This window comes from Panicum virgatum, chromosome 2N (genome assembly GCF_016808335.1).
Source record: "Panicum virgatum strain AP13 chromosome 2N, P.virgatum_v5, whole genome shotgun sequence".
Lineage (NCBI taxonomy): Eukaryota > Viridiplantae > Streptophyta > Magnoliopsida > Poales > Poaceae > Panicum > Panicum virgatum.
Window position 1 is genome coordinate 49,390,992 of NC_053146.1, and position 25,069 is coordinate 49,416,060.

Below are 25,069 nucleotides of genomic sequence, written 5' to 3' on the forward strand. Positions count from 1 at the left end.
GCCATAGGACAGGAGGTCCTAACCCTTGATAACGACTGGCGCTCCCCAATCATTGACTTCATCAAAAACAATAAAAGATACCCAAAAGGAAAGGGACACGAGAAGCTTGCTCGCCGGTCAAACAACTACGTCGTCATAGGAACCGAGCTGTTCAGGCACTCGGCTTCCTCAGGAACCCTGTGCAAATGCGTTGCACAGGACGAAGGAGTCCGACTCCTTAGCGATATCCACTCGGGTATCTGCGGCAACCACGTGGGCGCCTCTACCCTCGTGGGGAAAGCCTTTCGATCAGGCTTCTACTGGCCCACGGCTCTGGCTGATGCTCAAAACATCGTCAGGTGATGTCCCGGGTGCCAGTTCTTCTCCAACCAGCAGCATGTCCCGGCTCAGGCCTTACGGACCATACCGCCGTCCTGGCCATTCGCTTGTTGGGGACTCGACTCGGTGGGACCCCTAAAGATGGCCATCGACGGATACAGTCACATATTCATGGCCATCGACAAGTTCACAAAATGGATCGAAGTCAAGCCGGTGACAGCCACCACAGCGGCCAAGGCAGCCGAGTTCATTGTGGAGATATCACACCGATTCGGGGTGCCTAACCGAATCATCACAGATCTGGGTACTTCATTCACGGGCTTCGAGTTCTGGGGCTACTGCCAAGAAAGCCGCATCGACATCTACTATGCCTCCGTGTCGCACCCCAGGTGCAATGGCCAAGTTAAAAGGGCCAACGGCTTGATCCTTCAGGGGCTCAAAGCCAGAATTTTCGACCCGATCGAAAAGTATGTTGCAAAGTGGTTCCAAGAACTACCCAGAGTAGTTTGGGGACTAGGCACCCAAAGAAATCGAGCTACCGGCTACTCGCCATTCTTCATGGTGTATGGTTCTGAAGCAGTCTTGCCATCGGACATAGCTTTTGGTGCTCCGTGCATCCAGAACAAGGAGGAGAATGAAGCCGAAGCTGCTCGATGCACCGACATCGACTCGGCAGACGAGCACCGCCTGACAGCCTCCATCCAGCATGCGAGATATGAACAGCAGCTCAGGCGCTACCATGATCACAATGTTCACGAGCGCGACTTCAACATCGGCGACCTAGTTCTGCGACGAATCTAGTCGACCACCGGCACTCACAAGCTGTCTTCCCCATGGGAGGGCCCCTTTGTAGTCAGTGGGATAGTGGTTCCAGGAACCTACCACATACAGAGGCCAGACGGTACAGACGTGGGCAACCCATGGAATATCGAACACCTGCGTCAATTCAATCCATAGAAGCATAGGAAATGCTAAGTTATGTACCCATCTACTCATTCAATAAAGTTTGTTATATTCTAAATATTGCATTCTACTTACCCTTCGTTCTTTACCGGGTCGTTTTCAACACACTCGGGGGCTGTGTTCCGGCCACCCAGCCAGCCCCCACTCGGAGTCTGACCAGTCGGACAGGAACAACCCGGTTCGTCTTTACTGAACACAGCCGAGTACGTTCAGTCACCACTCTGTGTCACCCTGACCAAACACGCACATTGATGATTTGCTCTCAAGCGCTAATCAAAGGGCTCAGAGATCGCTTTCCACCTACTCGGCAAATTCAGAAAAGAACCCTGACCGTGGGCATAACATTAACATCAAATAAAATTAAAGCATTATTTACATAAACATTGTCCGTAGCTGGTCCACTCTGACCAACTTTCCTTGCAGCAAAAACTCTTGGAGACCGCAACCTACAGCTCGGCCACAACGCGCTCGGCGATCTCCAGCACGGCGGCGTGGTTGGCCTCCCACTCGGCGTTAGAGCAGTCCTCGGGGACGCCGTCTCCCACCGGGTCCAGATCGCTTCCGGGAGGTGGGTCTTCACAAGACCCAGGGTATGCTACACTGCATCCTTGGCAGATCCCTGATGCAGGCCTCCAGCCGGCCGTGGGACGCCTCTAGCCTCTCAGCCAGGCTCTCGGCAGCCGCCACGCCCTCAGGCTCGAAAGCCCCAAGCAGCGCCTCCAGTGGCCTGCTTAGGCGATCCAGCATCGCCCGGCCCTGTGCCACTGATCCTCCGCTTCTGCAACAAGCACCAGGCTGGGTCAACCCAAGCCAAAGAACATGATAGAAAGAACATAGTGTATGATCTCTGGGTCATACCTTGCTGAGCCACCCGCTCCAGGCGAAGCTTCACCTAGGTGGCAGCCTCCCGCGCTTCCTCCACCTCTCGGAGCTTCTGCAGCTCCTCGTTGGCCTTGGTGCAGGCCTCCATCTCTAAACAAAAGCAAGTCAAAGACAAACAAGCAAGCAAAGAACTCGGCAAACATGACTCCAACTACATACCACGCTTCTCCTTGCGCAGAGCATCCTCGGCCTTGACCTTGTCGGCCTCCAGATGGTGGCTCCGCGCCTCCAGCTCGGCCACCCTGGCCTCGAGCCCTGCCACCCGACCGATGGCGATGCTCCCCTTGGCCAGCTCCTGAGCGGCCTACTCTGACATGTCTACAAGAGCCTGAAAAACAACTATGCATTACAAAGACAGCGCCTGCAAAAACAAGTTGGCTTCAAAAACGGAGCGAGGTAGGAGACTTACCTCGACCCATTCATGGGTCCACTTGGCGCACTCGACCATGTGCCTGCCGAGTGTCTCGTCTTCCTCGGCCTCCTCCTTTGTCGGTGGGGGCCTAACCCCCTCGGTGGGTGTTGACGCACACTAACGATCATTTCCAGGCGTCAACTTGATCAGAAAATCATGAGAGTTTGCATTTCTTATACGCATCCTTATCCAATAAAATCCCTAAACCACACTTTACCTTTTAGAATATGCAAGTTGTGTTTTCAAGCTAATATGCAGGTTATAAGCACACTTTGGTCCGACATAAAATCATAGAAATTATTAGAGCACTGATTTAGGCACAGATGGACCAAAAGTGATGCAAGAACCCAATTCAAACAAGTAAGACAGGCCAACCCCAGCATGGATCAGACAAAGAGGCCCAAGACAGCCCACCAGAAGAAGTTGGGGGGCAGTTGGTGGCCCGGGCAGGCCAACCGACCTACCTGGTCAGCCGACCTGGCCCGTGGGCCCCACATCCTCAACCAGGGCATGTGGCGATTCCCCATTGGTCCCCTACGTTGGTTGTGTTGGCTTCACCCCGTGGCTCCCTGCTATAAATACAAGGGGGGTGGAGAATAGGACACACACCACTCACCACTCACCTCTCCTCTCTTGCATTCCTTGCATAGTCTTTAGGCTTAGTGGAGTTTAGGAGAAGTCTAGGAGTCATCGAGTCGCCGGTGTTGCTCGAGAGTCTGGTTTGGGTTCATCTCTAGCTCTCTCTTGTAATATTCGGCTGTTTGTAAAAGAATTAGACTATGGTTACCGATATCTGCTTGAAGTATATTCTGAGTTATCGAGTATATGCTTCTTGTCATGGTTGTGTTATCATTCTATGCTTGCATTGTGTGATCGCCCTGTGCTAGAGATGGTTAGTCTTTTGTTCTTAGAACTCTATCAACAGCTCCAGTATTCGTATGATTGCTCTAGTGTGATGTCTGTCCATCCGGAGGGTGGGGGCTCCACGCGGGACACTAGAGTATCCCTTACTAGTGTAGACATGGTGTCTAGATTAGCTAAGTGTTGCTGGATGTCAACTATACCCACGGTTTGTAGAGGTAGCCGGCAGGTGGTGACAGCCCTGTCCGAGCCTTTTAGTAATCCTCCGCGTTCGGTATGGGGGGTAGGAAGTACATAAAGTTGCCGGGGTGTACGGGCTCCTCCCGTTACTTCGATAGCGATCTCCCTATTGTGTAGTTTAATCTTTGAAGAGCTAACCAATGAGAAAGTGTAGATATAGCTAGCCTAGTACAGCTGACTCGAGCTCTGACTTTTACCTTGCTCCCGGCCTAAAGCATCTTTTATCTTTCTTTTATTTATTTATCCAAGAGGGTAGTTTGTGTGTGTGTCACACTATCTCCTACCATGTTATTATCTTACCCCTATTTATGCACGAGAATATCCAATCTAGGTAGAATTCACCCACTAATCTATATATTCTCTCACTCACCGCCTTCCCTGCGGAAATATAAATGACACCCCGGTATACTCCCGGGTAAAATGCTACAGTGGTATTCCGTGCGCTTGCGGATTTATTCGTGGTTCATGAAATACTGCCACCCCAAATTGGCGTCTGCGGGCGTCATCGCTGGTGACATTGGTAGGCGCCAACAGTGGGCTCGGCTCGGGTCCTCTCCGCCTCGATGGCCGGGACCTCCGTGGTCCTGACCACCTCAATGGCTGGGACTTCCAAGGCCCCGACCTCCACGCCCACCGCCCCTTCATCGCTAGGCAGATCCTGCATCTCCACATCACGGGGAGGGGGGAGACCCTGTTGCTGGCCTCCTCCTCCTTCTTCTCCTCCTCCTCGCGGCGGGCGCGGCTCTTTGCCAGGCTCGCCCGCGGCGAGGTAAGCTTCGCGGCATCACTAGAGCCGCCCTCATTGGACGACTCCTCAGCCTTCCTCTTGGCGCCGCTGAGCGTCGCCCTTCTACACCAACAACAAGGGCACTAAGAACCACTCCAGGAAACAAAAATCAAGACAGAACGTGATCAAGATTGCGGAGCTTACCCGCCGCTGTGATGTAGCGGGAACTTTAGCCTCAGCGGCGCGGCCGGCGGAGTCCCAGAGCCGGCGTGCAGGGGCGTCTCCTCCCCGTGCAGTTGGCCTAGCACCTGGGCCGCTTCCTTCTCGACCTAGGGGCCGGCAGATGCCGACCCCACCTTAGCAGTGGCCGGGGGCGCCGACGCTCCCCGGACTTTGTTCGCACCCTTCTGGGTCGAGCTCCTCAACGACTATTGCGCCACCGCCAACCCACCCTTCGACAGCTGGATCTTCCTGACGGTGCGCCGCGTCTTCCTCCTCAGGGCAGCCAATGGCAGCGGCCCCGAGGCTCCGGTGATCTTCACATTCGGCTCACTCCCCACGTAGGAGTCGGAGGAGAACTCGGCCTTCTCGTCCGTCGGCTCGCGCAGCTCGGCGGGGGCAGCGGCGTCCTTCCTTAAGTCCCCCTCAGGCAGAGGAGCGGGGGACCAGTACTCCAAGACCTTGGCCTACAAGAGTACCGAGTTGTTATACAACCCAATGGGTGCGCTCAGAAAAATAGAGCAAAAACAGAGGAAGCAACTCGGAGTGAACAGAACAACTCGGCAAAGTTCAAGAAGACTTACGGCGTCGGTTGGCCGCTTCAGGCAGTGGGCCTTGGGATAGCCCTTGTCCTGGATCTGCCCCGCCATGATGCGGGCGACCCGGTTCGCGATCTCGTCCTGGGGAACCTTGCGTTCGTGTCCCCGGGTTGGGTCCCGATGACCCCAATACCCGAAGGCCGGGTGGACCCTCTCTTGGATCGGCTGTGTGAGCCGCATGCAGAAGGAGATGGCCACCGCGGCCCCCATCAGGCCCTGTGCCGACAAGTCGGTGATCTCTTTGAGGAGGCGCTCCACCTACGCCATCTCCTCGGTGGTCGGTGGCTCCTCCCAGCACGCCTTGTACTCCGGCGCGCGGCCGGTGCACGCCGGGAAGCAGGGCTCCGGGTTCGCCACCACGAACCATTCCAGCGCCCACCCCTTGTTGGTGTCACAGAGCTCGAAGTTGGGGTAGACGCTCCCCTGGCGTAACGAGAAGGCGGCCCCACCCACAATGTTCCGACGAACGTTGGACAGGTGCCCCTTGACGCGGTACAGAGCCCGCCACATATTAAAGTGGGGAGCGATCCCCAGGTACCCCTCGTAGAGGTGGATGAAGATGGCGATCTGTGCAATTGAATTTGGCTTGAGATGAGTTACCTTGAGCCTGTAGAAATGGAGAAGCCCGCGGAAAAACACCCCCGCGGGTAGTGCGAAGCCCTTCTCGTAGAAGGACTTGAACACGACCGCCTGGTTCGTGTCCTCCGATGGGAACTCTTCCCCGTAGCAGCACCGCCACCCGGAGATTTGCTTCTCCAGGAGCAGGCTACGCTCCACAAGGTCCTGGATGTCGCTCTCTTGGAGCGAGCACTTCTGCCAGGACGACGACAGCGGTGGGGCCTCTCCGGAGCTTCCCGAAGTCGAGGACGCAGATGTAGAGGGCGATGCGGCCATGGTGATGGCGGTGAAGCCTAGGCGAGGGGAGGAAGTCGCGAGGAAGATGAAGGCCGAGAGCTCTGGAAGCTTGCCGAGCTGGCTAAGGTGGCAGAAAGCTCTGGAGCGCTCGGGAACATGGTGGCCCCTCCGCGCCGCCTCCCCTGTTTAAATATCGGAGTCCCCCACAATGGGCAGATCCAAAATTAATGGTCGGATTTGATCGGGCCGGCGATCTCACGGCGGATAAGGTGGGATAAATGGTAACTTTCCTTTTACCGTTGCCTCTGACAACCCCGCTCTCCTGTCAGCCGCGATAGATTCGCGCGGAGAATAACGGTTGGATTTTCACCCTGATGCGAATATGCTTCAAATATTATTGGAAACGACTCTGCGCGTCTCCGTCACTCCGCCAGCTACCCTGCTCGGGGGCTGGGTGCCGCCTACTACTCGGCGTGTCTCTGCGACTGAGCCAGGGCCTCAGGGCCCAGACGCCATGACAACTCGGCGTGTCTCCGTGACTCCGCCAGCTACCCTGCTCGGGGGCTGGGTGCCGCTTACTACCCGGCGTGTCTCCGCGACCCAGCCAGGGCCTCAGGGCCCGGACGCCGTGACAACTTGGCGTGTCTCCGTGACTCCGCCAGCTACCCTGCTCAGGAGCTGGGCGTCACCTACTACCCGGCGTGTCTCCGCGACCCAGCCAGGGCCTCAGGGCCCGGGTGCCGTGACAACTCGGCGCGTCTCCATGACTCCGCCAGAGACCCTGCTCGGGGGCTGGGCGCCATCCACGACTTGGTGCGTCTTCGTGACTTACCTAAGGCTTCAGGGCCTAGATGTTCAGACTACTTGGAAAGTCTTAGAGGCTTAACCCAGGCCTCTAGGGTCAGGGTTACTGAGTCAGGTTCAATCACTGTGGCGACCTCAGGGTGGCCAGGCACTGATATCCTCAGGGGGGCAGTGTAACGAAAATAATGACTTGATATTCAGACATTCGGATAGATGAGTTAAAGATTATTTCTTTGACCCTCGAAAAGCTTCTCCGAAACCTTCCGAGGCTCGGGGGCTACAGCCAACGGGTGCGCCCAGGGGTGCATCCCATTCTGGATCAACAATCACGATGGACAATTATCAAGAGCACCGAAGGACTTCCCTCAAGTACCACAAAAGTTCGACCCGGCCCTCCGGCGCTCGGGGGCTTGACGGAGGTAGATCTACGTACCTCCCTGCTGAGTGGGGTCCCCGAACCCGGGAGACTACCCTGCTCGGTGACTCGGTTACAACTACTCAGCGTGCAGGACTTGGCTGTGCGCAGAAGAGGATCCTCAGAGGATTAGGATGAGAGGCTCCAACTAGAAGCCCACATACCTAGGGATCTTAACCAACTTCCTTCCTTGTAAAACAACCCGAGCATATCTTCCTTGTACCCCTACGCCTTTTGGACTATATAAAGGAGACGTGGGAAGACCCATAGAGGGGCACCTTTTCGCAGCATTACACAAACCCTAATACAACCCCGAACACAGGACGTAGGGTGTTATGCTCATTGCGGCCCTAACCTGTCTAAGTCCCTGCGTCTTCGTGTTACCATCGAGCTCTTGGTCCTGAGATCCCCATCCTGAAACTCTACCACCGGGTACATCCCTGGTGGACTGGCCGGAATAACAATCCGACAGAAATCAACTTTTATTTTGGATTTGTCGAAATTACAATAATTGTAAAATGATAGACTCTAACTCTTTAGACCAACCCCTAGCTCGTTAGACGTTAGCAACGGTTTACATGACTGAATAAAATTATTCGAAGGTAAAAACTAGTCGATACGGTGGTCGACTAGATTTTTGGTAATGTCTCCTTCAGGAGTGGTGCCCCAAGGGCCTTACGGAGTGAGTCGCACTCGAAGATCATGTGAGAGCTCTTCGAGTGGATGAATCACTTGCGTAGTAGAGTCTTGTTGATCCTGGCTCCGCCAAGAGATGTTTCCTCATGATGTGGGATGCACGGTTTACCCTGAGGACGGGTGCTTACCGGCTTGTACTTCTTGAATGATGCGGAAGCCTTTGGTGGGATGAGATAGTTGGAAGAAGGGCTGTAAGCCTCAACTTCCTCACGTTCCTTTCTCCTTGAGATAATGACATTGTGCGCATCACGACCAACGTTGATCACGTTGCGGAGGTCGCAATTGGAGTAGTCGTAGTTGTCGCCGCTGTTCCTGCTGCCTGTTGGCGAGGTGCTGGCGCCTGAATGCCCTCTTCTGGTTTAGCAGGCGGCGACGCTTGTAGAGATCTTCTGCTGGTTGTTGTTCTTCTAATTGCACAATGACTGTCAGTACTAGAGGATTTGCAGGCGGATCTTGCTTGATAGTAGCTTGGGCTTCTATGATTGTGGGAGTAGTTTCCATGTTGTCGGAAACATACTCGTCGAAATCATCAGAGTTGTAGTCGTCAAGGTTGAGACGCTCCATGGAATCACCCTCAGGTTCCTAGACTTCGGAGATGCGAACCATGAGGATTTCATGGCAAAGATCTTGAATCTCTTGGCCTTGTTTGGTTGAGGACGGATCTAGAGGGGTGCTATGCTGGAGGGGCAGATCTGTTGGCTGCAAGTCGGAGGTGTTAGGATCTTGTGTCTTCTTCAGGTGCACTGTCCATCCTTGAGGCATTGTATATATGACCAAGTTTGGAATGGAGTCCTGATCGGACTTGGAGTTCTTAGCCGAGTTAGACTCGACTTGTTTGCTGTACTAGATTAGGTCATCCAGTTCGTCCTCCGAGTTGGAAGAGTACTCGGATTCGGAATCGGTTAGTCCACCGATTTTAGAGTATGCGTGCTTTGGGTGAGCGAGAAGCGAGATGCCCATCTCTACATGGAGGGCGTTCTCGTTCATCCAGTATAGCCATGATTTAGTGGGAGTCAGCCCTTCAGGCTCCTTGATCCAAGGTTTGTCGAAAATTGACTCACTGAATTGTTCTGGAGCTTTGGCTTTTCCCTTTTTGAGTTTGGCCAGTTCCTAAAGAGTGTCAGTGTGTTCGGGTGGATTGGCCATAGCATCCATGAATAAGTCGACGTTGTCGGACCAGTCTTTGAGATCATTGAATGAATCAAAGTTGTCTAGACTGTTCATGAATTGACCAAAGTCTTGATCAAACGAGGACTCGGCTAGTTCAGGAGTCCGAATATAAGCAGGTTTCGGTGAAGGGTTCTGAGGCATCTTGGAGACAGACGGTCCCATCCGAACAAGATGGGGATTTGTCTCACCAGCTCTCCCGCAGATTCCTCCTCTCGATTTCTACTTCGAATTTTGTAGTGTGCCCTCAGCCATCTTAATGCAGTCGCCGAGCTTGGAATCTATTCAATCGATCTCTGAGAGTATATCACCCGACCTTTTCTGTGGTGGGTTCAACACTTCTGGGTTCTGCTATGGTGTAGATGGACCAATGGCAGATTCTGCAAGTTTGATGCAGCCCTTTATTGATCGAGAGTCTCGATCTACTCCAACGAGTAGTTCTGAGTTGTTGATCTTAGGTCGTTTGATTGTTTTTAAATCAGTCACGTATTTTCCGAGAGTTTCGGAAAAGTGAGTTTTTTCGGTGTCAGAATTTGTGTCGAATTCGACTGACCCGAGAGTTCGAGTTGGATTTGACACGTTTTCAGCATTATCTGAGTTAAGCTCGAGTAGAACTCTTTTTTCGTCGGGATTCACAGACCCGCGGATGTCGACGAGTTTCGAGGTAGCTTTAGGTTTAGGCGAGTCGGGCGTGACTAGGTGGCTGGAGAAGCCGCCCGATCCGTCAGCCGTGCATGCCCATGAACCAAAAACAAGGGTTGTGCCCTCGAGCACATTGTTGGCGTCGCTTGATCCGGCCATCAAATTCGTCGATGAACTCGCTGAATCCCCTACCTGGCATACCAGCTGTCGGTGTTTACCGCCAAGCCTGCTCAGGGATACCCTTGGCAGTAAGGTTTGTAGATAGGGATCGACTGCTCTGGACCTCGATGGTACAAGGAACACAAAAATTTAGACAGGTTCGGGCCGCGAGTTTGCGTAATACCCTACATCCTGTATGGTTGTTTGTATTGCCTTAGGTGTTCAGTGTTTGGAGGGGGTCCTTGCCCGCCCTTATATTCGGGGGGACAGGGTTACATGGAAAATCCTAGCCGAGTACAGTTGGAATCCTACTACAACACAATTGGGTAGTTTTCTTTTTACTGCGGCTAGTTCTACGCCTATTCGGGTAGTTACAAAAGAGATAAGGTACATCCATGATCTATCTCTTACTCTAGAACATTCTATGCCTATAAGCAGTCCCGCTGCCCCAGGTCTGACATGTCGTGCTTCATGCTCAGATAGATGCTCTCCAGGTCAATGATTGTAACACTCGGTTTACAGAAGGACATAAACCGAGCAATTATATACGTGCCAGGATCAAGTCACACGTATATACAACAGAATGAACAGTATATCATAGCACATAATACGTAAAAAGATATAATAAAGCGAGTACGAATGTTATTTATTACATAAATGACAAAATGCCTGGTACAGAGTATGCGGAAGCATAAAACATGTACGAAACTCGGAAGCTGGGTGCCACAGGGACGTCGACAGGGAGACGACCGCCTAGAAGTCCTCGTACTCCTGGTAGCTCTGGGTGAACTCCCTCGCGTTGCCAGGAACTGAGCAGCAGTAGAGTATCCCCAAAAAGAACAAGAGGAAAAGAGTAGAGGAGGCAAGTGTGAGTACACAACTTGTACTCAACAAGTATAACACAAATTATGAGGCTCTAAGGTTGGCTGACTCAACTACATTAGCTTTTTAAGTCTTGGCAAAGTTTTATTAGAGCTATTTACTACAAGTTGGTGAATTACCATAAACCAAGTTACATAGTAATTAATCAAAATTAATTATGAACTACTAAGAACCAAACCAAACCAAACCACCCGGGGAACCCTCCTAATCAAAGGAAGATAACCCCACTAATCAAAAGGAGGATCTAGGCAGCTCATAACCGTGAGCACGGCTAGTATACCAGTTTTACACTCTGCAGAGGTTGCACATCTTTACCCACAAGTCGTGAGTTACACTAGTTGTTCATCACACTTCCTTAGGTGAGATGACTAGCAAACACACTACGAGGCCGTTACAAAGGACCACGTTGGTAAGGTGTAACCGCTAAGGATTCAGGCTCCACAACGATGGGGCCCACCTCGAGGGGGTACAAGAGAACACAGACCAAGCCTCGCAGCGCAGGGACCATTGAAGCTCACCCCCCCCTCTTGCCCCGTTGGTAAGTTACTCCCAAACCAAAATGACCTAATTAGTAGGCCAAGACTGTCACATTCTAGTCTTGTGGTAGCGCTGTTGTCCTAGGTTGTCGCTCTGTGAACCGGTCCTTAGGGAGAGTGGCCAACCAAGCACTAAGCACCGTGCTGGCCCCCTAAACCACGTTTTTACAAAAACCAATTTTAACGAGACGTGAGCCACTCAAGCACAGAACACAGAGGGTCACTCTCAGAATTAAGTTGCATATACCATTATTCAAATTAATTAAAAAGGACCAAGTGTGTTATAGCGCGGCACATAGCACAACTAACCAAAATGCAACCCAAGGGATATATATATATATAAAGGGTATAAAGTGGCTAGGAAAGTCCTTATAGGCATACATTATTAAAATGCAGTATGAAAATGTATTTAAAAGTGATAGGTGGTGTTCATGTTATACTTGCCTTCCTCAAAGTGATCCTGCTACTCAAAGTGTCCCGCGGAAGGTGGCTCCTGGTACTCCTCCGAAGGATCAACGTCTACTCACGATCGCAACGCCCAAACAAGGTCCAGCACATACACATACATGCAAACAAAGGCAAATGCTAAGAAACAGTACAACAATACATAAAAATAGCAAACAAAACTAAGCTAAGACTATTCTACGCGTTACAAAGATCGCGTGGATATAAAGAACTCCTAAAACGGAGCTAGAACACGAAAACTAGGCTTAAAACAAGGTCTAGGGGCTTTTCTGCAAGAAAAACTAAGTTTCCAGGGGCTTTTGCGCAAAAACTAGTGACTTATACATGATTAAACCATAGCTGCAGGGGTTCGCGCGTAAAACTGCCAGGGGTGGACGGCGGCTTCTATTTTTGGAAAATACAGGGGCCTAAACGCTAAAAATAGGGCTTATATGGAAATATTTTTACACTGTCATAGACTGCGGGTTCATTTCCAAGGAACTAAAGGGCTCTTTAGCAAAAGGCCAGGCCGAAGGGGTATCTTCTAATCTAAGCCATCGGATCTGGATCTAGCGGCTCAGATCAAAGGTACGCGGGTCCGGTGGCGCTGGATCGCCGGAGGTCGCCACTTCGCGGCGGCGCGGGCTGATGCTCGCCGGAGTTCGTCGAATTCGACGCTTCGGGGGTAAACTCGGGCAGGGCTTTTGCTTGGGAGGAAGAGCGCCGCATGCGTGATCCACCTTGACCAACAGCGAGGCTTGGCAAGGCTCGGAGCTGCGCATGCGACGGTGGCGGCGGCTCTGAGCATCGGGAACATGCTGGCGTGTGGCGTTCGGGCACCTAAAGGGCGCTACAGCCTACGAGAACTTGCGCAAAAGGGAGAGGAGGTCGGGGTGTAGCTCACCGAGGCTCGAATCGGGTGGGAAGACCGTGCAGGGAGGTCGGCAGTGAAGACCGGCGGCGAGTCGATGCTGCTCACGCGGACGGGTCGACGCAGAAGTGCTCCGGGCTCCTAGGCTCCGCAGGTCCACTCGTGGAGTGCCAGCGAGGGAGTCACGGCGGTCATGGCGGTCCAAGGTGCTCTGGCGGTGTGGAATCGCCACAGCAGTCCGAGCTCACATGAGCTGCGCGCCGTGCAATTCCCAGCGTTGTAGGGGTCGGGGCCGGAGTTGACGGCTGCGGTGTTGCTCCTGGGCACACGACGGAGCTACAGCGAGGGTCTGCGGGGGGAGGTGTAGCAGGGTGTCAGGTCGGCGGTGGCGCAAGACCACGGCGAGGAGGGGCTGTGGTGGGGTGCGGCTGCTAGGGTTACTGGCGGCTGCGGAGGCGAGGATAGGGCACGGGGAAGGGCCGGGGTATGTTTAAAGGGGATGTCCGGGGATTTGGGCGTGCGTGCCCGTGCGTGATCCCGGCAAGGATCGTGGCGGGTAGTTACCGCGCGGGGAAAGCGGATCGTGCACCGGCGTCCGCGTGATCCAAGCTCGGTGGGGAGCTTCTAAAAGGTCGAGGGCGCAGGGCAGCTGACCGGTGGGCCTGCGGGGTCGAGGCGGTCCACGGGCAGCAAGGTTGCGGCGCGAACGGAGCGGCGGTCCAGCGGCAGCGGGCTCGGACGCCAGGAAGAAGAAAGGAAGGAGGAATAGGGGCACTGACGGGTGGGACCGGACCGGTCAGACCAAAGCGAGGGAGGAAACGGGCGAGCGGCCGAGCGCGAGCGAGCGGACGCGCTGGCTGACGAGTGGGGCCGCCCTGTCGGTCGGGTGCGAGTGCGCACCGCGCGTCGGGTGCGAGTGCGCACCGCGCGTCGGGCTGAAGCGGGGGTCCGCGCTGGGCTGAGGAAGTGGGCCGCGAGCGGGAAAGGGAAGGAGGAGGAAAAGGCTGGGCCGCCTGCGGTTTGGGCTGGGTCGACTGGTTTCTAGTTTCTTTTTCTTTCTCCTTTTCTATTTCCTTTTCTTTTTCAAACACACTCAAAACTATTTGAATTCAAACACAAGTTTGAATTCAAACCCAAGCACTCAACCAAATAAAACTTATGCACCAGCATGAATGCACAAACAAGTTTAAACTTAGAAAAAATTTTAATTACTCGTGAAAGGAAATTAATTTAAATGCAATGCTAAGCATATAAAACCTTAGAAAATTAAATAAAGCCAATTAAATTTATTATTAAAAGCTGAAATTTAAATTAGGATGTTACAAACCCTACCCCCTTATAGGAATCTCGTCCCCTAGATTCAGCTGGGCTGGCTAGCAAAGAGATCTGGATATGTCTTTCTCAGTTCATCTTCTCGCTCCCATATAGCCTCAGCTTCGTTGTGATACTCCATTGAACTCTGCACATCTTGATGCGCTTGTTCCGTGTAACCCTCTCCGATGTCTCCAGAATCTTCACCGGATGCTCAGTATAGGTCAGATCTTCCTGCACCTCTAACCCATCTAGTGATGCCTGCTCCTCAGGTACTCGTAGACACTTCTTCAACTGAGAAATATGGAAGACATCATGCACTCCAGAGAGGTTGGTAGGCAACTCCAGGCGATAAGCGACTTCGCCTTTCCTCTCTAGCACCTTGAATGGACCAATATACCGAGGTGCTAGCTTCCCCTTGACGTTGAATCTGCGGATTCCTCGCATCGGGGACACCATCAGATATACATAATCATCAACGCTGAAGGTCAGGTCCCTCCGTTTGCCATCTGCATAGCTCTTCTGCCTAGTCTGTGCAATCCTCAGATTCTCCCGCACAGTCTGTACCATCTGCTCTGCATCTTCTATAATGTCAGGGCCAAACAGCTGCTTCTCACCAAACTGATCCCAATAAAGAGGTGTCATGCACTTTCTGCCATACAATGCCTCAAAGGGGGACTTCTTCAGACTGGCCTGGTAGCTGTTGTTGTAAGAAAACTCAGCATACGATAGGCACTTATCCCAACTAGTACCATACTGAATAGCGCAGGCTCGCAACATATCTTCCAACACCTGGTTGGTTCTCTCTGTCTGCCCATCTGTCTGAGGATGATAGGCGGTACTGAAGCGCAGCTTCGTATCCAACGAATCATGGAGCTGCTCCCAGAACCATGAAGTGAACTGAGATCCTCTGTCAGATATGATCTTCTTGGGCACACCATGCAAACAGACAATCCGGGAGATGTATAACTCTACAAATCTGGCACCGGAGTAAGTAGTGTTCACCGGAATGAAGTGAGCAACCTTCGTCAAACGATCCACTACTACCCATATGGAGTTGTACCCTTTCTGAGTACAAGGCAACCCAACAATGAAGTCCATAGTGATCTTCTCCCATTTCCACTCTGGAATCTTCAATGGCTGTAACAGACCTGCTGGCCTCTGATGCTCAGCCTTGACACGCTGACAGGTGTCACAAATAGCCACGTACTCTGCCACTGAACGCTTCATCCCATACCACCAGAAGCGTTCCTTGAGGTCATAATACATCTTCGAACTACCCGGATGAATAGAGTAAGCTGTATCATGAGCCTCACTCAGGATCAACTTCTTGAGATCTTTCACATCTGGCACACAGATCCGGTTCTTGTACCACAAGGTACCCTGATCATCCTCTCTGAAATGGGGAGCCTTGCCTTTCTTGAGCAACTCACAAATCTCCTGCAGCTTCTCATCTTCCTTCTGATGCTGCCGGATCTCTGCCTCTAGAGTGGGCTCTGCCTCGAATGCTGCACTCGAAGTATGATGCAAGAAATCCAGACTCAACTGCTCAAACTCCTCGCATAACTCTGGAGGCATCTGGTAAGCCACGGCCATCTTGACATAGCTTCTTCTGCTCAGAGCGTCTGCCACAACATTAGCCTTTCCCGGATGATAGTGAATCTCCAGGTTATAATCCTTGACCAGCTCCAACCATCTCCTCTACCGCATGTTCAGGTCATTCTGCGTGAAAATATACTTGAGGCTCTTGTGATCAGTGTAGATATCACACTGCTGCCCAAACAAGTAATGCCTCCAAATCTTTAGAGCATGCACAACTGCGGCTAACTCAAGATCATGAGTGGGAAAGTTCAGCTCATGCCGACGTAACTGCCATGAAGCATAAGCAATCACTCTGCCTTCCTGCATCAAGACACAACCAAGACCATCCTTCAAAGAATCACAATACACGGTGAACCTCTTACTCTGGTCTGGCAGAGTAAGGACTGGCACTGTAGTAAGCCTCTTCTTCAACTCATCAAAGGCCATCTGACACTCATCAGTCCATTTGAAATCCACACTCTTCTCTAGCAAAGAAGTCAAAGGCTTCGCGATTTTGGAGAAATTCTCAATGAACCTCCGATAATATCCTGCTAAGCCCAAGAATGACCGGACTTCCTTCACCACCTGCGGTGTCTTCCACTCGAGCACATCCTTCACCATGCTCGGATCAACTGCAATGCCTCCCTTGGAGATGATATGACCGAGGAATGGAACCTCGTGAATCCAGAACTCGCACTTGCTGAACTTAGCATACAGCTGATGCTCCCTCAATCTCTGTAACATGAGCTTCAGATGAACTTCATGCTCTGCCTCTGACTTGGAAAAGATCAGGATATCATCAATAAAGATCACCACGAAGACATCCGGATAGTCCATGAAAACCTTGTTCATCAGGTGCATGAAGAAAGCCGGGGCATTAGTCAAGCCGAAAGACATGATCGTGTACTCATACAGCCGTACTTGCAGGTGAATGCCGTCTTCGGTATATCCTCGGGACGGATCCTCAGCTGAAAATAACCGGAACACAGATCAATCTTCGAGAATACACAAGCACCCCGAAGCAGATCAAAAAGATCCTCAATACGGGGCAGTGGATGCTTGTTCTTGATGGTAACTGCGTTCAGATCCCGATAATCGACGCACATTCTCTTCGAACCATCCTTCTTATCTACTAACAACAACGGAAAAGCCCAAGGAGAAAAGCTGCGATGGATATAGCCCTTGGCTAGCAACTCATCAATGGTCTTCTTGACTTTCTCATGCTCTATAGGTGCCATGCGGTAGGGCCGCTTTGCAATAGGAGCTGTGCCAGGCAAGAGATCAATAGAAAACTCAATGACGCGTTCAGGCGGCATACCTGGCAGATCATCCAGAAAGACATCCGGGAATTCAGACACCACACGAATACCATCCATGGGTCTAGCCTCCATTTGATGAAGAAACCCCGAGGGTTCAGAAGCACTGACTGTGACCTGCTGACCACCAGGTGCTGACAAGTAAACTGTCCGCTGAGCACAATCAATTCTGACTCCCCACTTGGCAAGAGTCTCCATTCCCAGAATCATATCAATACCCTTGGTGTCTAGCACCATCAGATTAGCACTGAAATTTAATCCCCTTATGGCTATACTGACTCGGGGGCAAACAATATGGGATCTCAATTCCCCTCCCGGTGAAGAGACTAGCGGACACCTCTTTAATGCGGTGGTAAAGAAACTATGCTGCTCAACATATGACTTGGTGATGAATGAATGAGTAGCACCAGTATCGAAAAGCACTGTAGCTGGATGGGAGTTGACCATGAACGTGCCAATAACCACGTTAGGAGCCTCGGCCACTGACTCAGCCGTCACGTGGTTCACCCGACCCTGTGCTGGCACTCTAGGCTGAGCTGGGCGCCCCTGCTGTCCCGCCTGCGCCTTCTGAGGGCAAGAGTTGTCATAGTGCCCCGGCTGGCCGCAGTGATAGCATGCGCGAGGGAGTGCTGGAGCCTGCTGTCCGGCAGGAGGAGCTGCCTACCGTGGAGCCTGAGGTGCTGGCGGAGCTGGTGGAGCGACATGAGCCGGAGGTGCCGGAAACCTCTGGCCCTGGCCCGCCTGCTGCTGCTGTCGAGGCGAGTACTGCTGCGGCCGCGGCTGGTACTACTGGGGCAGCCGGTACTGCTGCTGCTGCTGAGGGGGCTGGAAGCGGGGATGGGTGTTGCTGCCGGAAGCAACTGGTGTGATCTTCCTCTTCTTATCCTCCATCTCCCGGTGCTTGCGCTCCGTGTTGAGCGCGCTGTCAACCAGATGGTTGAAGTCATCGAAGCGGAGGTTGAGCAGCGCGTACTGGATGTAGTCCTCAAGACCCACCATGAAGTGCTCCTGCTTGTCGTGGTCATCCGCGACCTCGGCAGGGGCGTAGCGAGCGAGCTGAAGGAAACGATCACGGTACTCCGTGACCGTCATAGTCCCCTGAAGTGAAAAAGAAAGATGTATGATGAATGATTAGCTCCTATTTCAGAAAGATAGAACAAGGGAGATCTTAACTCGAAAGGAAATGCTGAAGGATTATATCTGAGTTTACCTGCTTAAGTGCAAGGAACTCCTTCTTCGTCTTCATCACGCCCGCGGGGACGTGGTGGCTGCGGAACCGCTCCCGGAACTGGATCCAGGTGAAAGCCTCACGGTCCTGAATCCGGTGGGACTCCCACCAGTCAAGAGCTGCCCCTCGCAGCTGTCCTGCTGCGTACAGGACATGCTCCCAATCATCGCACTGGGCGATGTCCAACTGGCGCTCCACTGCACGGAGCCAGTCGTCCGCCTGGAATGGGTCAGACGTGTGGGAGAACGTCAACGGGTGACCCCTCAGAAACTCCGCGCGCCTGTCGCGGGGCTGCTGTGGTGGAGGCGGAGGCGGTGGCTGAGCGTGGACCTGCTGCAGTGCCTGAACGGTGTTGTTCAGGGTGGCCATCATCTGCATCTGGAGCTGGAAGAACTGCTCCAGAGTCAAGGGTGGAGGCATCAGCATTCTGGTACCCTGGTTGTTCTGCCCCTGCTGGCCAGAACCAGAACCGGTGCTCCTGGTGTTCACCATCTGATTTGAACAAAAGATGTATGAGCAAAGATATTGCAGAAATAATTTCAACGGATACGATATCTTTCTGCAAGAAAACTCGGGCATGATAAAGTGGAGGGAAACAGAGTGTATGGTTTAACCCCGACGATCTATCTCAGTTTTATTAATTGATTAAACTTTAACTTAGGAACTGATTTTCATTAAACAAGTTTGACTACTAAGCTATGCAATCAACCAAAGATCCAAATCAAACATGTGCATAATAACAAGCATACAAATTTACACTTTAGACGAGTTTAACACACAACTCGACTAACACAACGTGTCGCGGAATGTTCTATTGTGCTATTATAAAGGGGTCATTTAGCTTACACCTATGATGGTCAGTCGACTTACTTCAGGCCAGAATTTACGGAAACTATTCTATAAAGAAAAATCAAGGCAAGACGAGTAAAAATCTTAGAATTCAAGGAATATAATAGCAAAATAGTTTCAGCAGACAAGGCCTAGAGAGAAGAAGACCTAAAACTCGACCAGTTCTATCTAGGCTTTCGTCCTACAGTCGATATAGCTCTGATACCACTCTGTAACACCCGGTTTACAAAAGGACATAAATCGAGCAATCATATCCGTGCCAGGATCAAGTCACACGTATATACAACAGAATGAACAGTATATCACAGCACATATCACGTAAAAAGATATAATAAAGCAAGTACGAATGTTATTTATTACATAAATGACAAAATGTCTGGTACAGAGTATGCGGAAGCGGAAAACATGTACGAACCTCGGAAGTTGGGCGCCACAGGGACGTCGACTGGGAGACGACCGCCTAGAAGTCCTCATACTCCTGGTAGCTCTGGGTGAACTCCCTCGCGTCGCCAGGAACTGAGCAGTAGTAGAGTATCCCCAAAAAGAATAAGAGCAAAAGAGTAGAGGAGGCAAGTGTGAGTACATAACTTGTACTCAACAAGTATAACACAAACTATGAGGCTCTAAGGTTGGCTGACACAACAGCATTAGCTTTTAAGTCTTGGCAAAGTTTTATTAGAGCTATTTACTACAAGTTGGTGAATTTCCATAAACCCAGTTACATAGTAATTAATCAAAATTAATTATGAACTACTGAAAACCAAACAAAACCAAACCACCCGGGGAACCCTCCTAATCAAAGTAAGATAACCCCACTAATAAAAAGAAGGATCTGGGCCGCTCATAACCGTGAGCACGGCTAGTATACCAGTTTTACACTCTGCAGAGGTTGCACATATTTACCCACAAGTCATGAGTTACACTAGTTGTTCATCACAATTCCTTAGGTGAGACGACTAGAAAACACACTACGAGGCCGTTACAAAGGACCACGTTGGTAAGGTGTAACCGCTAAGGATTCAAGCTCCGCAACGATGGGGCCCACCTCAAGGGGGTACAAGATAACACAGACCAAGCCTCGCAGCGCAGGGACCATTGAAGCTCACCCCCTCTCTTGCCCCGTTGGTAAGTTACTCCCGAACCAAAATGACCTAATTAGTAAGCCAAGACCGTCCCATTCTAGTCTTGTGGTAGCGCTGTTGTCCCAGGTTGTCACTCTATGAACCGGTCCTTAGGGAGAGTAGCCAACCAAGCACGAAGCACCGTGCTGGCCCCCTAAACCATGTTTCTAGAAAAACCAATTTTAACGAGACGTGAGCCACTCAAGCACAGAACACAGAGGGTCAATCTCAGAATTAAGTTGCATATACCATTAATCAAATTAATTAAAAAGGACAAAGTATTATAGCGCGGCACCTAGCACAACTAACCAAAATGCAACCCAAGGGATATATATATATAAAGGGTATAAAGTGGCTAGGAAAGTCCTTATAGGCATACAGTATTAAAATGCAGTATGAAAATGTATTTAAAAGTGATAGGTGGTGTTCATGTTATACTTGCCTTCCTCAAAGTGCTCCTGCTACTCAAAGTGTCCCGCAGAAGGTGGCTCCTGGTACTCCTCCGAAGGATCAACGTCTACTCACGATCGCAACGCCAAAACAAGGTTCAGCACATACACATACATGTAAACAAAGGCAAATGCTAAGAAACAGTATAACAATATATAAAAATTACAAACAAAACTAAGCTAAGACTATTCTATGCATTGCAACGATCGTGTGGACATAAAGAACACCTAAAACGGAGATAGAACACGAAAACTAGGCTTAAAACAAGGTCTAGGGGCTTTTCTGCAAGAAAAACTAAGTTTCCAGGGGCTTCTGCGCAAAAACCAGGGATTTATACATGATTAAACCATAGATGCAGGGGTTAGCATGTAAAACTGCCAGGGGTGGACGGCGGCTTCTATTTCTGGAAAACGCAGGGGCCTAAACGCTAAAAACAAGCCTTATATGGAAATATTTTTACACTGTCATGGACTGCGGGTTCATTTCCAGGGAACTAAAGGGCTCTTTAGCAAAAGGCCAGGCCGATGGGGTATCTTCTAATTTGGGCCATCGGATCTGGATCTGGCGGCTCAGATCAAAGGCACGCGGGTCCAGTGGCGCTGGGTCGCCGGAGGTGGCTTCTTCACGGCGGTGCGGGCTGATGCTCACCGGAGTTCGTCGAATTCGACGCTCCGGGGGTAAAATCGGGCAGGGCTTTTGCTTGGGAGGAAGAGCGCCGCATGCGTGATCCACCTCGCCTAACAGCAAGGCTTGGCAAGGCTCGGAGCTGCGCATGCGACGGTGGCGGTGGCTCTGAGCATCGGGAACACGCTGGCATGTGGCGTTCGGGCACCTAAAGGGCGCTATAGCCTATGAGAACTTGCGCAAAAGGGAGAGGAGGTCGGGGTGTAGCTCACTGAGGCTCGAATCAGGTGGGAAGGCCGTGCAGGGAGGTCGGCAGTGAAGATCGGCGGCAAGTCGATGCTGCTCACGCTGACGGGTCGACGCAGAAGTGCTCCGGGCTCCTAGGCTCCGCAGGTCCACTCGTGGAGTGCCTGCGAGGGAGTCACGTCGGTCATGGCGGTCCAAGGTGCTCTGGCGGTGTGGAATCACCACGGTGGTCTGAGCTCACCTGAGTTGTGCGCCGTGCAATTCCCGGCGTTGTAGGGGTCGGGGTCGGAGTTGACGGCTGTGGTGTTGCTCCTGGGCACACGACGGAGCTACAGCGAGGGTCTGCGGGGGTGGAGCTATAGCAGGGTGTTGGGTCGGCGGTGGCGCAGGACCACGGCGATGAGGGGCTGTGGTGGGGTGCGGCTGCTAGGGTTACTAGCGGCTGCGAAGGCGAGGATAGGGCACAGGGAAGGGCCGGGGTGCGTTTAAAGGGGATGTCCGGGGATTTGGGCGTGCCTGCCCGTGCGTGATCCCGGCGAGGATCGCGGCGGGTTGTTACTGCGCGGGGAAAGCGGATCGTGCAACGGCGTCCGCGTGATCCAAGCTCGGTGGGGAGCTTCTAAAAGGTCGAGGGCGCAGGGCAGCTGACCGGTGGGCCTGCGGGGTCGAGGCGGTCCACGGGCAGCGAGGTTGCGGCGCGAACGGAGCGGCGGTCCAGCGGCAGCGGGCTCGGACGCCAGGAAGAAGAAAGGAAGGAGGAAGAGGGGCGCTGACGGGTGGGACCGGACCGGTCAGACGCAAAGCGAGGGAGGAAACGGGCGAGCGGCCGAGCGCGAGCGAGCGGACGCGCTGGCTGACGAGTGGGGCCGCCCTGTCGGTCGGGTGCGAGTGCGCACCGCGCGTCGGGTGCGAGTGCGCACCGCGCGTCGGGCTGAAGCGGGGGTCCGCGCTGGGCTGAGGAAGTGGGCCGCGAGCGGGAAAGGGAAGGAGGAGGAAAAGGCTGGGCCGCCTGCGGTTTGGGCTGGGTCGACTGGTTTCTAGTTTCTTTTTCTTTCTCCTTTTCTATTTCCTTTTCTTTTTCAAACACACTCAAAACTATTTGAATTCAAACACAAGTTTGAATTCAAACCCAAGCACTCAACCAAATAAAACTTATGCACCAGCATGAATGCACAAACAAGTTTAAACTTAGAAAAAATTTTAATTACTCGTGAAAGGAAATTAATTTAAATGCAATGCTAAGCATATAAAACCTTAGAAAATTAAATAAAGCCAACTAAATTTATTATTAAAAGCTGAAATTTAAATTAGGATGTTACAATGATGCTGGTGGTTTTGTGGGATATGGCGAAAAACATTCCTGGACTCAGATCTCTGGCTTGTAGAGGCTTCCCTGTATTAATGATCTTCTCCTTCCACACAACATTGATGTCATGCGCACTGAAAAGAATTGAGGCGATGCTCTTTTTGGAACTATCAAGGACATCCCTGATAAGACGAAGGACAACGTCAAGGCTCGAGTGGATCTGGCAACATTGTGCGATAGACCAAGATACGAAATGAAGACTCTGAGATCAGGGAGACAATGGAGGAAGATTACGGCAGATTTCATCCTAAGGAGGCCCCAAAAAAAGGAAGCACTAGAGTGGATCCAAAAGTTACAATTCCCAGATGGGTATGCAGGGAATCTGAGGAGGGGAGTTAATTTGACTACGATGCGAATCAATGGGCTGAAGAGTCATGACTACCACATATGGATTGAGCGGCTTCTTTCGGTGATGGTTCGAGGCTATCTCCCTGATAATATATGGCGAGTGTTGGCAGAGTTGAGCAATTCCTTCCGCCAGCTGTGTGCTAAGGAGTTATCTCGGGCCGTCATTTCGGACATGGAAAAAGTGGCCCCTGTGTTGCTATGTAAGCTGGAGAAGATCTTTCCACCCGCCTTCTTCAATCTGATGCAGCATTTGCTTCTACACCTTCCATACAAGGCACGGATGGGGGGGGCCTGTGCAGTACCGTTGGTGCTATGTGGAGGGGGAGGCCGAGGAGGGGGCAGTAGGAGGTGAGCGGGAGGTGTGGTTGCGTGGACTGTCGCAACTCCCGCGACGCTCGATACCTCCAGCAAGATGCCTGATGATTCGGCCAATAGAGGCTAAGTAAGTATGTCAGTACTTCTTTGTTATGCATTACATATGTTTAAAATCACAATACTAACTAAAATTTTACCTTAAACACTCTTGCAGGGGTGGGTTTTTGTGCAGCTTGGTGAGCACAAACGGAAGCCCAATGGTATCTTGGGTCTTCTGTGCAGGCAGCACTTCCCCAGGCTCGTGATGCATGCTGGGGCCCTGGAGCCGGTACACACGTGGGACCACTACATGGCCACCCCAGACGCTACTGATCGCGAAGGAAGGAACTTCACCACCAAAGCGAGGTGGGTGGTCGGGGAGTTATGGGTAAGTCATCCTCGCACTAAAATTGTCAAAATATCACATTCTGTTTCAATTTTTGGAATGATGATTGCAATTATCTGGTATATATGCAGGATTTCTACAGGTGCGAGGAAGGCTATGAGGCCCAGACGAACGAGCAGGCTCACCAGACTTGGTACAAGCTGGTGAATGACATGCACTATGAGGCACATGTCCAGGCCATCGTTGTGTACTGCGCCGAATTCGAGAAGAGGAGTGTCAAGAAACCAGCCGCAAGGGACATCTTCCTCACGCGAGACCAGTACTTAAGGGTAAATAAATGCCATCTTTACTCATTTATCTTGTATTTAATATTACAATATGCCATGCACTTCATTACGTTTAGGTGCCTCCGAACTGGTGTGCAAATAAGGCCGAGTGCTGGTCTATGATGGTGGACAAGTGGATCAGCGAGGACTAGGTCCGCCAGCATGCCTTATGCCGGGAGCGCCGCTTGATGATGCCGGGTCCGGCACATCATCAAGGGAGCCGTAGTCTTGCTGAGTACAAGGAAACTTGGGTAAGTTCACTAATTTCTTCATTCTTTCTAAAGCTATATTTTGAATTCTTACTAATCATCTTGTTGATTTCTTGGCAGTCGGAGTCTCATTCAGACCAGTCTTGCAACGACTTCAAGGCGTACGCCATGTCTCACATGGGCAGGGCGACGTCGGACGTGGCCTAAAACCCAGCGGCTTCACCAGAGGCCTACACAAACTCCAGCATCCACGCACACCTCAATGTGTACACGGAGGTGGGAAGGGCGCTTCACGGGGACACTTGGGATCCGGCCACCGCGCCACTCTCCGGAAAAGCCATCATGAGGGCGGGAGGCGGGAAGAAGCACGGGCGGTACTTGATCACCAACAGCTTCGTCGACACAATGAGTACGCCCAGGCTCTCGCAGCTTAGGGCAAGTACCACCGACTCGACCCCGCCCATATGCCCACGGCCTGAGACTTAAGTGGCCAGCGTGCACCAGAGACAGGTTAGTTTAGATTTAGTTGTCGTTCTATGATTAAAATGAAACTTTGCTTTGTATTGTAACATGGAGGTTAAAATCTTGTAGGCCGAGATGGAGGCAAAGTTTGAGGAGGAGAGGAGGTGCCGACTGGAGATGGAGGCCAAGCTGGAGCAGGAGCGGAAGCTGAGGGAGGAGCAGTCGGTTATGTTGCACAGC

At 51.8% G+C, this 25,069-nt stretch overlaps 1 protein-coding gene across 1 annotated transcript; it reads left to right on the forward strand.

Moving 5' to 3' along the window:
- The first annotated feature begins 459 nt into the window (after positions 1 to 459).
- On the forward strand, positions 460 to 1,119 carry LOC120662702. Its single transcript, XM_039941797.1, has one exon. It carries the CDS (start codon positions 460 to 462, stop codon positions 1,117 to 1,119), a length of 660 nt encoding a protein of 219 aa, XP_039797731.1.
- Positions 1,120 to 25,069: the final 23,950 nt, after the last annotated feature.

Coding starts and splice junctions, on each gene's coding strand:
- LOC120662702 (XM_039941797.1), top strand. CDS start 460: ATGGCCATCGACGGATACAGTCACATATTCATGGCCATCGACAAGTTC.